Source organism: Panthera uncia, assembly GCF_023721935.1.
Source record: "Panthera uncia isolate 11264 chromosome C1 unlocalized genomic scaffold, Puncia_PCG_1.0 HiC_scaffold_3, whole genome shotgun sequence".
NCBI lineage: Eukaryota > Metazoa > Chordata > Mammalia > Carnivora > Felidae > Panthera > Panthera uncia.
Window position 1 is genome coordinate 48773361 of NW_026057584.1, and position 17129 is coordinate 48790489.

Consider the following 17129-nt stretch of genomic DNA (forward strand, 5'->3'; position numbering starts at 1 on the left):
AAAAATATTTGTTCTATAAATGAATTAATAAAATGTAACTATATTTTTAGAGGTTTTACATATCATTTGTTATTTCCAATCTTGAACCATGTTTTTGTGATATGCACTATTTAGTTGGGTGAAAAAACATTTGCAGTACCCCAAATGCACATTTTTTTTTTCTACTGAGACTTAGGCTTAATACTTATAATCCTTGCTAAGAATCTGTGCTAAATTTAAAGCATAAAATACAGTAATATCTTAAAGAATTATTTTAAATATTCTAATATAAATCGACACTGGCAATTCTACATGAAGTTATGGTTTAGTTTGCAGTGTAAGAATAAATGATTTACCCAGATGTACAAATATCTGCCCATTATGATCAGCAAAAACCATGTTCATCATAAAGTGTAAAACATAAATCTATTCACAGAATTAAAATTAAAATAATAAAAATGATAAAAACCACAAACCCATTCATTCAGCAATTATTAATGGAGCGACTGTGGGTATTATCTACACTCAGAGACACTAATATGTATAAAATAATCTCTTTTATATTAATACCATTATGTTCTAGATGCAAAAGAAAGACATCTTTTGCTCATTATGCTATACATAAAGGTTATAATAATTTAGATCCCTAAAGAAGACTATGATGGCCACACAATGGTGAGAAAAATGCTTCCAGTTGAGGGAATCAGTGCAGTCTTTCAATATAATGCTTAATCCATTCAAAACTCAATAGGTGTCAGCAGGTAAAAGAAGGGAGAAGTGGATTTTATACTCCAGGAAAATTAATTATATATAGAACCATGTAATATTACACTTTCGAAAAAGATCACAAGTCTTGTGGTATAGCTGGATAATTTGGTGTATGCTGTGGAATAAGGTGAGGGACTGTTATTGGTGGCAATTGTAGAAAGGGAAGGCCAAGGCCAGATTATGAAGATATTTCTATGTATAATAAGGATTCTGAATGTTTATAAAAGCTGATGGGGGAGGGCGCCCTGGGTGGCTCAGTCGATTAATTGCCCAACTCTGGATTTTGACTCAGGTCATGATCCCACGGTTCCTGAGATAGAGCTTAATCTCAGTAAAGAGTATTAAGCAAGGACTTTAGCTAATCGGGTTTGCATTTAAAAAACAAATATGACCACAAGGTAGAGAATGAAATAGAGATGGAACTAAGACTGGAAGCAAAGAGACTAGTTAGGATCATATTTTTCAGGTAAAATAAGCAAAGTCCTTAATAAAAAAGAGCAGCAACCAGTGCATAGGTAATAGGAAGGCATGGAAGATTTGAAACGGTGCCACAAGAAGTTGTGAATGACAGGGACGCCGGGGTGGCTCAGTCGGTTAAGCGTCGGACTTCGGCTCAGGCCATGTTCTCCCGGTCCGTGGGTTCCAGCCCCGTGTCGGGCTCTGTGCTGACAGCTCAGAGCCTGGAGCCTGTTTCAGATTCTGTGTCTCCCTCTCTCTGACCCTCCCCTGTTCATGCTCTCTCTGTGTCCCAAAAATAAATAAATGTTAAAAAAAATTAAAAAAAAAGAAGTTGTGAATGACAAAATGAAGGATACAAAGAGCAGTTCCAGTTGAGTGACGGGGACAGAGGCCAAATTGTTCCACAATGCTGAGTGGGTGGAAAGTAAGAAGGTACATATTCTGAGTATCTTCCTTTTAAAGTCAAAAATATTAGCTACTCATTTCTAGGGTTCCTGTTCTGTTGAATATGTGGAAGTGTTCTTTAGCTTTTTAAGAAGATAAATTTTCTACAGATTAGATATAAGTTATTTAATATTTTCTGACTGTTGAATTTAATTTCATTTAATTTCATTTATTTATAATGTCCTATACAATAGTTCTTATTCTTTGCTTTTACTGTTAGATATTATAACATAGCATAATACAATGAATTAAAAGTTTATAACTATTTTATTATTACATAATAACAAAATTTAAAAGATATAATAAACATTTCAAAAGTCAAAGTACTCTGAAGCTTGTTATACCTATTCAGTAAAGTTATTTTCTCTCAAAAGAGGGAGCTAGTCATTCTCCCTCTAATAACTTGAGCTGGGATGGTCCACGACTAAATTAAATAAGGACTACTTGGAGGCCAAGATGGTATTATGGATTCTTTTGGATTAGATAAGAAATTCGTATATTTTCAATGCTGCACTGTAGGAATATCTAAGAAGTGTTGCATATTTGTTAGAAGATACAGTACTCATGGGACGCCTGGGTGGCTCAGTTGGTTGAGCACCAACTTCGGCTCAGGACATAATCTCATGGTTCACGAGTGCGAGCCCCGGCTTGGGCTCTGTGGTGACAGCTCAGAGCCTGAAGCCTGAGCTTCAGATTCTGTGTCTCCCTCCCCTTTGGTCCCTCCCCAGATCTTGCTCTATCTCTCAAAACTAAATAAAAACTTAAAAAAAAAGCAGATACATTACTCAAAAAGATGACCATAAAAAGAGGTACAAGAATCTGAGAGAGAGAGAGAAAGATAGAGATTTCAAAAAAAAAGGAAAAGATGACATTGATTCTTAATATTAGACTAGTTCTACTACATCCTAAAGTCATACGTTTCTTTTGTTTTCTTTCTTTTCTTTCCTTTTTTCTTTTTTAAATTTCCTGACTACAAAAGGAAATTGTCTTGCTGAGAACAAAATAAAGTAAAATAATAGTCCTCAAAACTTTTAGCTTCATGTATTTTTAGAAAATATTTTCTGAAAAAGCAAGCATGACATTGTAGGTGTCACATCATAGGAGCTCCACAGATGCCTTGCAAAACTCATAATACAACCATGGCTTCCATAATAAGAGGAACAATATATGGAGACCTGCTGTCCATCCCATTAGTGCCTGCTGGATCTGCCCCTGTGGTTAATTCTGCTTTGTCTTGAACTCCAAATGGAATGATAGTCTGTGCATTTGATACATGGTTAGCACAGCAGGGAAAGCCCATTTTGAAATAATCATATGTTTCAGGTATCCAAAGAAAAAGGATATTTTGCAAAGAGAAGCATTTTAACTTGAAAAACTTCAAACTAAAATTTGGGTGCAGAAGACATAATAAGAAGGGAAAGACATTAACATTTATTATTGCTGCAAATGAGCAGTTGGCTCAAATTATCTCACCCCTGGTGATATTAATCCTCATGTGAACATTATCAGCCCCATTTTACATAAGATGAAAACAAAACTAAAGCGTAGTGATAATAGCCCTGGGATCTTGTACCAAGCAATGGTGAGTCTGACTTTTAGTTGCTTTTGCTGAGTTACCTGCTAACCCTTCATCTATGCCTGACTCTGTTCTATATCAGTAGGAATCACTAGTGGCCTAAGAGAATTCATACAACAGGGGTTCCTGGGTGGCTGAGTTGGTTAAGCATCTGATTCTTGAACCACCTCAGGTATGATCTCACAGTTGGTGAGACTGAGCCCCACGTTGGGCTCTGTTCTAACGAAGTGCCCCCCCCCAACACTTGCTTTCTCTCTCTCTCTTAAAATAAATAAACTTAAAAAAAGAATTTATGCAGCAAAAAGGTAAATGTGAAACACAGATTTTAAGAGAAATAAACTGTTTCAACATAAAGTAACTTTTCTTAAAATATAATTAAAAAAAATTTGAACACATGATAATGAAAACTTTGAAACCTGTCTTTTCATTTAAATGTATGACTGCTGGTGGGTCAGCATATTTTAGGAAGATGTCATTTTATTTTTTTAAATTTTTTTTAATGTTTATTATTTTTGAGACAGAGAGAGACAGAGCATGAATGGGGGAGGGTCAGAGAGAGAAGGAGACACAGAATTCGAAGCAGGTTCCAGGCTCTGAGCTGTCGGCACAGAGCCCTATGCAGGGCTTGAACTCACGGACCGTGAGATCATGCCCTGAGTCGAAGTCGGACGCTTAACTGACAGAGCCACGCAGGTGCCCCAGGAAGATGTCATTTTAAATACTAATGTTTATATAAGCCTCAACAAACGTTACAACAAAACTAAACCAAGGTTAAGGAGTAGATCGGTGAATTTTGTTAATTTTTAATTGAAGTATCAATGTTGACATATAGTATCAATGATGTACTTTTACCTAACAATTGTTAAGTTGTTAAAATCCATTAAAAATACAAATGGTCATGGTATTAATTAGGTAATGGAAACAGTATGATGAATTAAAAACATTTATAAAATTTAGCTGTAATTAAACACAAATCAAAGTGTAGTAAGAAAATATTTTAAAATATGGAATTAAAATTCTGTTTAGTAAAAGAACAGTGTTTACTGAGAAGATCCTTTGATAGATTCTCTCGGGTGAAAGCAGATGAGTCTTCTATCACCACTCCTTTCCATTGCGTTCCTAGAATGGGCTAGAGGGAGGAAAAGTAAGAAAATGCTTTACCTGAAGAAGCTGAGAGATTTCATATTTCTATGGCTCTTGGAAAGAAACATTCAGAGATAAATGGAAAAACAAGCAAACAACATAAAAGATAGGGTAGTAATTCCACCAAGATGATTAGGTGACAGGCTTCAAAGGGAAAACAGAGAAAAAAAATCTGTACAAAAGGGAAAAACTCATATTGCATTTTCAGTTGTTCACTTGCAGCATTATGGCAAAGCTCTTCTCAATTTCCTCTAATCTTTAATACAATTCAGATAGAGACATGGTCTAGAAATGATTCTATTACAAGGGTAAAGTAAAAGAGTAGATAACTATGATGTATGTTGGAATAGAGACAGAAGGTTAGAAAAGAGAGCAGTCAGTGTTAGGCAAAAAGTTAAAAATGATAATTAAGAAGGCAGGAAGCAAAATAAGACATAACCAGGAGAAATAAATTTTCCTTGAAGACAATGGTTTATGAGATGGGGTGTGTGTGTGTGTGTGTGTGTGTGTGTGTGTGTGTTATGAAGGGGGAATTGGTTGCTAGATTTCCTGCTATGTAGGAAGGGTAAGTAAAGGTTTTTGTGTTTTGTTGTTGTTGTTGTTGTTGTTGTTGTTATTTTTGTTTTGCTAAAAGAAATAAATCTTCTGTGACACTAGAGGACTTAGAGGACACGCAGAATTTGATAACTTAATTAGAAATGATGTTTCTAATTTTCTAACTTAGAGTATCAATTTCAATTCAATTTTAAATGTTATTTCCTGAGATTTGCAAACAAAAAGTTTGATTTTAAGCTAATTTATGCAGAGAATAAGAGGAAAATGGTTGAAACCTGAGTGTCACTTACTCTTTTCAATTTCTTATGACCTAGCTTAATTCATAGATTAGGCAAATAGGTTTAAATAGATTTATGCAGAGAGTACATCGTAACATTACAAAGGCTCAAACCAGAGTGTTTTAGCAACCGCACAGGCAGACCCAGAGATGAGTCCCTGGGACTCTCAATCTGGTGAAGGGGTTGGTCAGGATTCCTCACATTTTTTTTTCCTTTCAACAAATAACTCAGGTCAGATAATTTTTCTTAAAAGATTTTTTTTGTTGTTGAAAACTGGGAAAGGATAATTATTCCAAGATGGAAAAACTTCAAAATTCTCCAACTTTCATGAGTAAACTTTTTACTTCTTACATGTTTTGCTCTAGAATTCTTTATGTGTATTGAACATCCTATGCTAGAATACATACGACTCATTGATATCATGAATTAGTTTTCCAGGACATTAGATACTACTACATGATATTTAAAGTATGTATTCAATTCTAGGTACAGTGTTCTTTCTTTTGGTATGGCAAAAAATTATCCTAGATATGGTAATTTTTAGAAACATAAATCAACCTATTTCTAGCTTCTCTGTTCTGCGAAACAGTTATAAGTCAGCTATCAGTATTCTTTTGATAAAGAAATATGATAATTGTAGATACAGATTAATATTTTACTTCAGAAAATACATTTTAAATCAATAATAATATTTTAAATGTGGATATATGTAACTTAGCAGAGGGGCCCAGATTTTAAATTATACATGTGTCACTAAAAATTAATTTTAAAGTAATGACATTATACCGCAATTTAATAAATTACTATTAGCTATTAAAATGATGGTGTGTATTTATTTATTGGCACGTACAGATGTAGCATGAATTTATTTATTGAAATTACAAGCATATATGCATAGGTGCCCATAGCAATTTGTTTAGAGCATTTCTGCGTTTTGTTGAGGCAATTTAAGTTACATTTACAATTTTCTTTGTCTTTTAAAATACTATTTAAATTATTCAGCAAACATATATACTTTAAAAATATGAGAACACTAGTTTGGATAATAAAATGAGACTAATATGATACTTCAGTGATTGATTCTCTTAACGCTATAAGGACTGAGGAAGGAAATGATCATGAAACACTTAATCTTTTAGTCTAAGTAGATTCATCACATCACTGCATAAAATTTTGTACTCTAGCCTTTTAATATAGGAAAAAAACTATGAAAACAATGTTTACTATATATTCAATTTCTAGGAAATATAATATGCATGCATTTTAGGAACAAATAGTAAGCTGCCTAGTCAATATTGAAACTTTTCTATAATGGAAACAATGCTTTTGTTTTACATTTTAAAAAAAATCCCAGACTGCTAGTGTTTATGGCTGTATTTTGATAAAGGTGTCTATAGGCTTTATATTTATGCTAGGACAAACCATTTAAATAAATTTGGCATACACAGAAACAATATCAAATGTTACAAATTACATTTAGGGGCACCTGGGTGGCTCAGTCAGTTAAGCATCTGACTCTTGATTTTGGCTCAGGTCATGATCTCACGATTGGTGGGGTCGAGCCCTGCATTGGGCTCCACATTGATGGAGTGGAGCCTGGTTGGTATTCTCTCTCTTTCTCTCTCTCTCTCTGCCCTTTCCCCACTGTGTTGCTCTCTCTCTCTCCTTCTTTCTCAAAATAAGTAAATAAACTTAAAAAAATGTTACAAATTACATTTAATGAGCATATGAACTTCTAATGTCTTACATACTCTGGAATGTTCTATCCTGTGATATGACTTTCTTGAAGAAAAAAATCTATTTGCAGAATAGAGAAACTCCCTGGAAATTTCTGTAGAATAAATGATAACTACTAATAACAGTGAATATATAACACTGCATGCCAGATTCACTTCAGAGCACTTCACGTATGAATTATCATGTAATTCTCATAACAGCTTCATGGGGTTGGTCCTGTTATCACTGCCAATTTATAGATGAGGGCCCTGGGGCAGAGTTAAATTTTTTTTATATTTATTTATATTTGAGAGACAGAGACAGAGTGTGAGCAGGGAGGGACAGAGAGAGAGGAAGACACAGAATCCGAAGCAGGCTCCAGGATCTGAGCTGTCAGCACAGAGCCCATTATGGGGTTTGAATTCATGAACTGTGAGATCATGACCTGAGCTGAAGCTGGACGCTTAACTGACTGAGCCACCCAGGTGCCCCAGAGTTTAAATAACCCACCCAATGTTACACAGAAACTTGCCCAAGGTCATGCATCTGGATCTAAGCATAGGCAGTCTGGCTTCAATCGCTAGAATGATGAAAGCTGACGCCAATGAGTTAGAATAACAAAAATCATCACCATTCATGATTTCCCACACTACCGTGCTCTAGAGCTAAAAATGAAATCATAAGGACAATAATAAGTATTTTTCTGTGTTAAACTCTTACCTGTTATTTTAGTAGCCCTGACTCCCTGCAAATGTCTACCATGGAGAATCTCATGTGTGCTCATACATGCTCTCTTTCTCAGCTCTCAGGTCCCACCTCCAGAAATGTCTACTGCCAAGGCTCTTCTGCCCACCAAATTGTATGAGCAGCTTTTTTCTGCTCTTCCTCCTGGAATATGCTTCCATCGACCTTGGCTATCACCCTAAGGCTAATAACTCCAGTCATGAGTAAAGCCACTATGGAGGCCTCTGCTGATATGGATGAGAGCAAAGCCAGGTGTACCAGGCACTCCATCAATGCGTAAATGCTTTTACATCTTATAAAGTATGCTCAGTGAGCTTTCTTATGCAGCCTTTTAAAAAAATGCGGAGATGACATTCAAAGAAAATTAAGTACTTAAAAGTAAATACTGAATGAAAAGCACAGAACATAAAATTTTTCTTTAGCCATTTTGTTTTTCTAATTTACAACCTTTTAGAACATTAAATCTTTCTGTAGAAACTCGCTATCATTCTCCCCAATGCCCCCATCTTTAGGGACCCATCACTACTAGGATTATAGCTTGTATCACTGAGCGCCACAAATGATTTTAACTTCCTCTTTTTAAATGCCAAGACATAACAGACTGAAAATTCAGAGAAGTCTGAAAAATATATGAGAGATGTAGAGTAAATACTGTTTATAAGAGAAAATAAACTAGCACATCTGCTGTAGCCATAAAAAACAATACAAGAAGTCAAACTAAAACCAGAGAATATGTTATAATTGGGGGACTAAAGTGGGTAATTGTTTTACCTCAGAGGCTATATTATTCAGGACACAGAGATGACCAGCCAGTTCTGTGATTGACTTGCTGTTCACCAAGCGTTATGCTAGATTCTAGGTTAACAAAGCATAAGCAGTATTCCTAGAATTGAGCAACATAAGAGCTAGTGAGATAGTAATGTAAATAGATGTTGTCAACCTAGTAATGTAAGTGCTGTGGTAAAGATTTCCCAAGATTCTCTGAAACACTTAAGGGTCAAGGGAAGCTTCTGAAGGGACAACCGAACTGAGCTATGAAGAATCAGTGGTGCCTAGGTGGCTCAGTCAGTGGAGAGTCCGATGCTTGGTTTTGGTTCAGGTCATGATCTCATTATTTGTGGGTTTGAGACCTGAGTCTGGCTCTGTGCTCACAGTGTGGAGCCTGCTTGGGATTCTCTCTCTCCCTTCCTCTTTCTGCCCCTCCCCTCCTTCTCTCCCTCTCCCTCTCAAAATATATAAACTTAATTAAAAAAAAAAAAAGAATTAGTAGTAATTATCCAAGAAAAGAAATTTCTGGCCAGGTTTCTAGCAAGGAGAGATACCATGTATATAGTCACAGAAGCTTGAAAAAATCTTAATGAGGTCAGAGAACCAAAGCTGCGTGGTATTATTAAGGTTTAAGGTATTAAGTACATTGTGTAACAGATAAAGATGGAGAGATCACAAAGTATATGTCACACCAAAGAGTTTGCAGTTTTTAGATTAGTTATTACAACTAACAAAAAGAGAATGGAGATAGGGAGGTTTGCTAAAACCCTTTAAAGGGGTGCCTGGGTGGCTCAGTCAGTTAAATGCCTGACTTCAGCTCGCTGTTCATGAGTTCTAGTCCAGCCTGGAGCCTGCTTTGGATTCTGTGTCTCCCTCTCTCTGCCTCTCCCCGGCTCGTGCTCTGTCTCCCTCTCTCTCAAAAATAAGTAAACATTAAACAAAAACACTTTTAAAATTTCTCAAATAAGAGATGTTGAGAGTCTGTATCATAAGACCTACATGTAAAAAAAAAGTTCCATTTCTAATCAAAAGTCACATTGATTATAATAACACGATTCTGTGATATTTTTATATTTAAATAATTTATAAAGAATGAGTTTATAAAATCTTACTTTGAGGACTCCGCTTTAAGAGTTCCATAGAATTAATGCTTATAATCACTTAATTTAATTATATAGCCTCATTATAATTCAACTCACTTATTACTTTTATCTCTACATCCTAGCTGTCATGAGTTATCTCCAGTGTCTGTAACCCTGCAGGAGCCAAATCCCTCAGGTTTGTGAACACAGATAGATTTCAGGCCTGATTGGCTGTCCCTGCTTAGGAACCTCCTTGTTCTCAGGAACAGAAATCCATGAAGAACAGAGTCTGACACACTGTCATTCATTGTCCATCCCTGGTTTCTTTCCTCAGGAGACACCCCACTATTATCAGACAATGTAATTTTAAATGACAGCAGCAGCAGCATACGAAGTGCCAAGATAGGTGTTTCTGATAAATCCTTACAATAACCCTCAAGATAGGTATTATAAACCCTAATTTATAGGTTAGGGAAAAGAGGCATAAAGAGCCTAAGGAGTTTTTGTAAATTTCAGAAGTAATAAGAGACAGGATTTAAATTCACACCTGTTTGCTTCAGCTTTGAAGCTGTGGCCAATAATTTAGATTTCTGAAGTTATGCAGTCCCACTTAACACCAAAAACAACTGAATACAATGTGCCAGGCATAGAACTAGGTTCTAGGAATGCAAACATGAAAACCAAATTATTCCTCAACAAAGTAATAGGATAGGAGAAGACCTGGGAGATGGTTACACTGCCATGTTGTAAGTATACTAAGAACACAAATGAGAGGCAAATAACTCACTTAATTCAAACAGGAAAAGAAAATCACGGAAAGACTAAAAGCAGATGGCATCAAGTGGAACTCTAAAGAATGAAAAGACTCCAACGCAAGTGAGAACATTTATCGGAAGGAAGAGCAAGGATGAAAACACAAGTTGAAGGTTCATGGAGTCTTCTGGGAACAACTTGTCTGGTGTTGCCTAAGAGTTTGTGAAATATTCAGAAAATAAAATTGGGAAGGGACACTGGCCTGAGGCTAGGAAAGCTTATACATCATGATAATACATGAGATCTTTGTTCTGTAGAAAATGGGGCGACATCATAAACTGGAGAAAAATTGATTAGATTCATCTGGGTAGGTATTATGACTCCCTCAACACTTCTTCCTATAAAGCAGTATTTTAATGAAAATGTACCCTTAAGATAATTAATTATATATGTGAAAATCATTCATGGAAGGTGGTTCCATATTTAATTCATTTCTATAGTCAATGAACAGAAATATATCATTAGAATTGTGGTTCAGAGGGAGAGGAAGTAACAGAGAGGAATAAGCTGCTTCCTCATGTTCAAGTACATCCAATTTATTCTGCAAGCAGAATAAATGAACAGCTCATATGTTTATTTTTATATCAATGCATCATCTAAAAAATTCATTATATGTCTGCCTCAATACAACATGATTTTATAGTTTTATGTTTAATTTTTTCCCATTTTATTTATTTATTCTTTATTTTTTATAGTTTCAAGTTTTCATTTAAAATCCAGTTACTTAACATACACTGTAACATTAGTTTCAGGAGTAGAATTTAGTGACTTATCACTTACCTACAACACCAAGTGCTCATCCCAACAAGTGTCCTCCTTAATCCCATTCATCCATTTGGCCCATCCCCCACCCATCTCCTTCCAGCAATTCTCAGTTGTTCTCTATAATTAAGAGTCTCTTCTGGTTTGCTTCCCTCTCTGTTATTTTCCCCTTCCCCTATGTTCATCTGTTTTGTTTCTAAAATTCCACACATGAGTGAAATCACAAAGTTCCATTTTAATGAGTTGTTATGCAATCTAATCAAATCGGTCATTTGACAATCTAAACACAACAGGATGAGCTCCAAAATAATCACCTTTCCAGGGCCAAACTCAAGTCTTTCTTCTCCTGTAAATATTTTTTAGAGTAAAGCTCTGCACTGAAGTTATTTTTTGTGTTCTTTTAAAAATTTTTTTACAATGTATATTTTTTTCTCTATTTTTCTAAAATTTTATGTAAATTCTAGTTAGTTAACTTACAGTGTAATATTTGTTTCAGGAGTAGAATTCAGTGATTCATCACTTATATACAACACCCAGTTGTCAAGACAAGAGCCCTCTGCTTATATTGTAAATTTTATTTACTTACTTTGACAGAGAGAGAGAGAGAGAGAGAGAGAGCACGAGAGTGAGCACAAGCAGAGGAGGGGAAGAAAGAGGGAGAGAGATAATCCCAAGCAGCCTCCCTGCTGTCAGCACAGAGCCCAACATGGGGATGGATCTCATGAACTCTGAGATCAGGACCTGAGCCAAAATCTGTATGCTCAGCATGGAACCTGACACTGGACTCCATCCCACAACCCTGGGATTATGACCCAAATTGAAATCAATAGTCAGACACTCAAATGATAGAGCCAGCCAGGATTTCAGCTCAGGTCATGATCTCATGGTTGTGAGATTGAGCCCTGCATCAGACTCTGCACTGAGGCATGGAGCCTGCTTAAGATTCTCTCTCTCTCCTCTCTGCCTCTCCCTTGCTCATGCTCTCTCTCTCTCTCTCTCAAAAAAAAAAAAAAAAAAAGGAAGAATGGATGCTGTACTTTGTCAAATGCTTTTCCTGCATCTGTTGAGAGGATCACATGGTTCTTATCCTTTCTTTTATTAATGTGATATACCACATTGATTGATATTGAACCAATCCTGTAGCCCAGGAATAAGTCCCACTTGATCATGGTGAATAATTCTTTTAGTGTATTGGAAATTTGCCTGTAATTCTCCTTTTTAGTAGGGTCTTTGGTTTTGGAATCATTTGTAGAATGTGTTTGGAAGTTTTCCTTCCATATTTTTTCTTTTTCTTTTTGGAATAGTTTGAGAAGAATAGATATTAACTCTTTAAATGTTTGGCAGCATTTCCCTGGGAAGCCAAATGGCTCAGGACTTTCATTTGTTAGGAGACTTTCGATTACTGATTCAATTTCTGTGTTGGTTATGGGTCTATTTCTTCCTGTTTCAGATTTGATAGTTTGTATATTTCTTCCAGATTTCCCAGTTTGTTGGCATATAATTTTTTTAGAATATTCTCTTATAATTGTTTGTAGTTCTGTGGTATTGGTTGTGATCTCTCCTCTTTCATTCATGATTTTATTTATTTGGGTCTTTTCTCTTTCCTTTTTGATAAGATTGTCTAGGGGTTTATCAATTTTTATTATTTTTTTCATAGAACCAGCTCTTAGGTTCATTGATGTTTACTGATTTTTGTTTGTTTGTTTCTATGTCATTTATTTCTGCTCTAATCATTATTATTTCCCTTCTTCTGCTGGCTTTAGTCTCTACTTGCCATTCCTTTTCTATCTTCTTTAGGTATAAAGTTAGGTTGCGTATTCAAGATTTTTTCTTGCTTCTTGAAGTAGACCTGTATTCCTATTTATGTCCCTCTTATGACCCCCATTGCTGCCTTCCAAATGTTCTAGATTGTCATGGTTTCATTTTTATTTCCTTCCATGTAGTTTTTAATTTCTTCTTTAATTTACTGGTTAACCTATTCATTCTTCAGTAGGATGTTCTTTAATCTCCATGTATTTGTGGTCTTTCCAAATTTTTTTCTTGTGGTTGACTTCAATTTTCATAGTGTTGTATTCTGAAAATATACATGGTATGATCTCAATCTTTCTGTATTTGTTGGGGCCTAATTTGTGACCTAGTATGTGATTTATTCTGGGGAATATTCCATGTGCACTCAAAAAGAATGTGTATGCTGATGCTTTAGGGTGAAATGTTCTGAATATATCTGTTATGTCTATCTGGCCAATGTGTTATCCAAAGCCATTGTTTCCTTGTTGACTTTCTGCTTAGATGATCTATCCATTGTTGTAAGTGGGGCGTTAAAGTTCCCTACTAATATTGTATTATTATCAATGAGTTCCTTTATGTTCATTTTTAAATGATTTATTTATTGTGTGCTCCCCATTTGGGAGTATATGTAAATATTTACTATTGTAGGATTTTCTTTTGTATAGACCCCTTTGTTATGATATACTGCCTTTTTTATCTCTTATTACAATCTTTGTTTTAAAATCTAGTTTCTCTGATATAAGTATGTCTACTCTGGCTTTCTTTTGATGTCCATTATCATGATAGATAGTTCTGTATCCCCTCATCTTCTTTCTTTCTTTCTTTCTTTCTTTCTTCCTTCCTTCCTTCCTTCCTTCCTTCCTTCCTTTCAAGTTTATTTATTTTGAGACAGAGAGAAAGCATGAGTGAGGGAGGGGCAGAGAGAAAAGGAGAGAAAGAGAATCTCAAGCAGGCTCCACATTATCAGCACAGAGCCCACTGTGGGGCTTGAACCTACAAACTGTGAGATCATGACCTGAGCTGAAGTCAAACACTTAACTGACTGAACCACCCAGGTGCCCTCATCCCCTCACTTTCTATCTAGAGGTGTCTTCAGGTTAAAAATGAGTCTCTTGTAGGCAACATATAGATGGATTTTGTTTTTTAAACCATTCTTATATCCTATGTCTTTTGATTGGAGTAATTAGTCTATTTGCATTCAGAGTGATGGTAAATATAAATTTAGTACCAGTGTATTACCTGTAAAGTCACTGTTTCTGGAGATTTGCTCTGTTCCTTTTTAGTTTTTGTTGCTTTTGGTCTTTCTTCCCCACTCAAAGAGTCTCCTTTCCTATTTCTTCTAGGGTTGGGTTAGTGGTCACAAACTCCTTTAGTTTTCTGTTTGTGTGGGAAAATCTTTTATCTCTCCTTCTAGTGTAAATGACAGCCTTGCTGGATAAAGTATTCTTGGCTGCATTTTTTCCCATTCAGTACATTAAATATATCATGCCACTCTCTTCTTGCCTCCCAAGTTTCTGAGGGGAGACCTGCCACTAATCTGATTTTTCTTCCTTTGTTGGTTAAGGACTTCTTTTCCCTTGCTGCTCCTGAGATTCTTTCCTTATCTCAGTATTTTGCCAATTTTACCATGGTATGTCTTAATGATGGCCAGCCTTTGTTGATTTTGATGGCAGTTATTACATATTATGCAGTCACTGAGTTCCATAAGTCTACATTCATCATTTCTTTCCCTCTTCTTTTCAGCTTCATTATTTTTCTTAATTTTATCGTCTATATCACTTATCCATTATTCTGCTTCTTCCTTCCTTATGGTCATTATGGTCAGTTTTGCATCTTGGTTATAGCAGTTTATATTTCAGCCTGATTAGTTTTTCAGTCTTTCATCTCTGTGGTAAGGATCTTTCTGGTTGTTCTATGGTTTTCTCAAGCCTAGCTAGTTTCCTTATGATTGTTGTTTTAAATTCTTATTTAGGCATATTATTTATATCTTTTTTTATTAGCTCCCTGGCCATGACCTCTTCTTGTTCTTTCTTTTAGGATGAATTCCTTTGTCTTAGCATTTTGTCTGGGTCTGTTTCTTGTGTGTTAGGAAAGCCTGTGCCTAGTCCCATTTTCACTAGAGCTGAAGTTCTGCAGCACTCTATAATGAGTAGGCTTGGTGCATGTAGAGAGTTTGTGCTGGACTGCTGGGTAAGGGGCTTGCTGCTCTGGGTCTCAATTACAACTACCCTATTAAAAAAGGCTTTTGCAGAGCACAGGGGGGCAGGGCTTGGTCTCAAGGCTCAGTTTCAAGCCTCCACTGTGTGCTCTGGACTGCTTGCTGAAGTCTGTCCATGCTGATGTGTGTGTGGGGGGCTGGTGGCATGAAAAATGGCATTGGCCCACTCTCTTCCCCAGAAAGGGGAGTTCACACTCTACACTGTTCAGGAAGTGTTCACAGAAGAGTGAACAATCTCCCATCTTACATCCCAGGCTTCCTTCAGATCCCTGCCTTCACCCTGTCTGTGTCCATGCTGTCTACCCACTCAGAAGCAGCACAGTGCTCCTGTGGTTTTACTCAGACACACAGCTCAGTTTCAAAACTCCCAATTTTAGGGGCCCAGTGTGCTGCAAATTCATTATAATCCTCTGGGAAGGGTCTCACTGCACTGTGTCTGGTACCACTTTGTACCAGAAGGGCAGTTGCATGACTGCACAGGAGTTTATGATAAAACACAACAAAAAGTGGGTGTCCAGGTTAGCTGCCCTCAGCTATTGTCTCTGCTCCAGGGCAGTGGAATGGTACCCATTGGTTCTTTTATCCTCTGAGGGGCAGTGCTCCCTCTCATAAATGCACTCCAAAAAAAGGGAATTGTCTCTCCCAGTGCTACCCAAGGGATCCTCAGAGCATGCTATTCACTCTCAGGGTTCTGTTCTCCTTCTCCACAAGAGCACCACTATTCTTGCCAGGCTTCACCTGGCAATTGTGTGGACTTCTAAAACTTTAGTCTTTGAGTTCTGTTGCTTATAAAAACTTTCAATAATCAGCCCCTCTCATTTTCCCAGACACTGGTTTAAGAGAAGTGTTTTTCTTGTGAAATCTCCTCCATGCTGCTTGATCTCTTGCTCTCTCTCTCTCTTTACTCTCTCTGTGATCGGATCTCCCTTACCTCCAGAGCATCCGTGATTATTATCTCTCCCACATTACATCACTGCACCTCCTACCTTCCATAATGTGGCCTCTTTCCTCTCTCTAGTTGTGCAGTTTTTTTTTCTCAGTTCTAAGAATGATTTCCTGGGTGTTCAGAATGATTTCATATTTATCAAGTTGTGTTAGAGGGATGAAGCAAACATAAGGTCCTCCTACTACTCCACCATCTTAATTCCTCTCTAGTTTTGTTTTTAAATTTGAAAGAAAAATAATGAAAGCAATTTTTTGACAATTAATTGCATATGTGTTATTACTATTATTTGAATCAATCTTTTTATTTTAAAGTGGAGGATACCAAATCTCAAAATTTAAAAGGAGTTTTCCAAGAGCATATGTCTCCTTAGTTACCTAGTCAGAAACAGGTCTCAATTATTTATTCAATAAATGAATATTTACTAAATGCCTACCTTATGAGATGTTCTCCATCTCAATAGCATCCCTGAAAATTGCCAAACAATTACATGTAATAATTTCTCCTTTTAATGTGAGGCAGAGAAAACCAATACACTTTGCTTTTTGTCAGTTTGCAAGAAATATAAACAATACTGCCATTTTCAAAGAAATACACTACATAACAATAGTATGTAGGAATTATAGGAATTCCTAAAGAAGAAAAAATACTTATAAAGAAGAAGGAAGATAAGAAATGTCTGAAAACTTCTCGATAAAAGTAACTTTTGTTTTAAAGTTCTGCTAGCTTATTTGCTAGGTTCCCATTTTAGAAAAATAGAACACTTGCCCCAGAACGTTCCCAGTGAGTTAAGACATCTATGATTGTGGACCCCAAAAGTCACAATTTCTAACCCATGTAATGGAAGCATCAGAACTTCTCCCTATTTTCACAGAGTGCAAGGACTGAATTGCAAGGCATAGGTAACCTTTTCTTTTTGTAAGCTCTTGGTTACAAAGCAGCAATGAGAGCTTCAGGTCCCAAACTATTAGAGATCTGAGAGCAGTATAGATGTTACTAAATATTGCTTAGTATTACATTTGTTGTGAAGAGAACAATGAATTTTTTGGTCCAGTCTTTTCCTCAGTATTTTGAATCTTCTCATTGAAATGAT

The 17129-nt window shown here is 36.2% G+C and overlaps 1 protein-coding gene across 1 annotated transcript in view; it reads right to left on the bottom strand.

Annotated features, from left to right (window-relative positions):
• The window catches only part of ZNF804A (zinc finger protein 804A), an 81936-nt gene extending 74004 nt beyond the window's left edge, over positions 1 to 7932 (bottom strand). Inside the window, exon 1 of the mRNA XM_049615255.1 lies at positions 7772 to 7932. Coding sequence (XP_049471212.1) covers positions 7772 to 7932 — 161 coding nt within the window. The remainder of the gene's footprint in view (positions 1 to 7771) is intronic.
• Positions 7933 to 17129: the final 9197 nt, after the last annotated feature.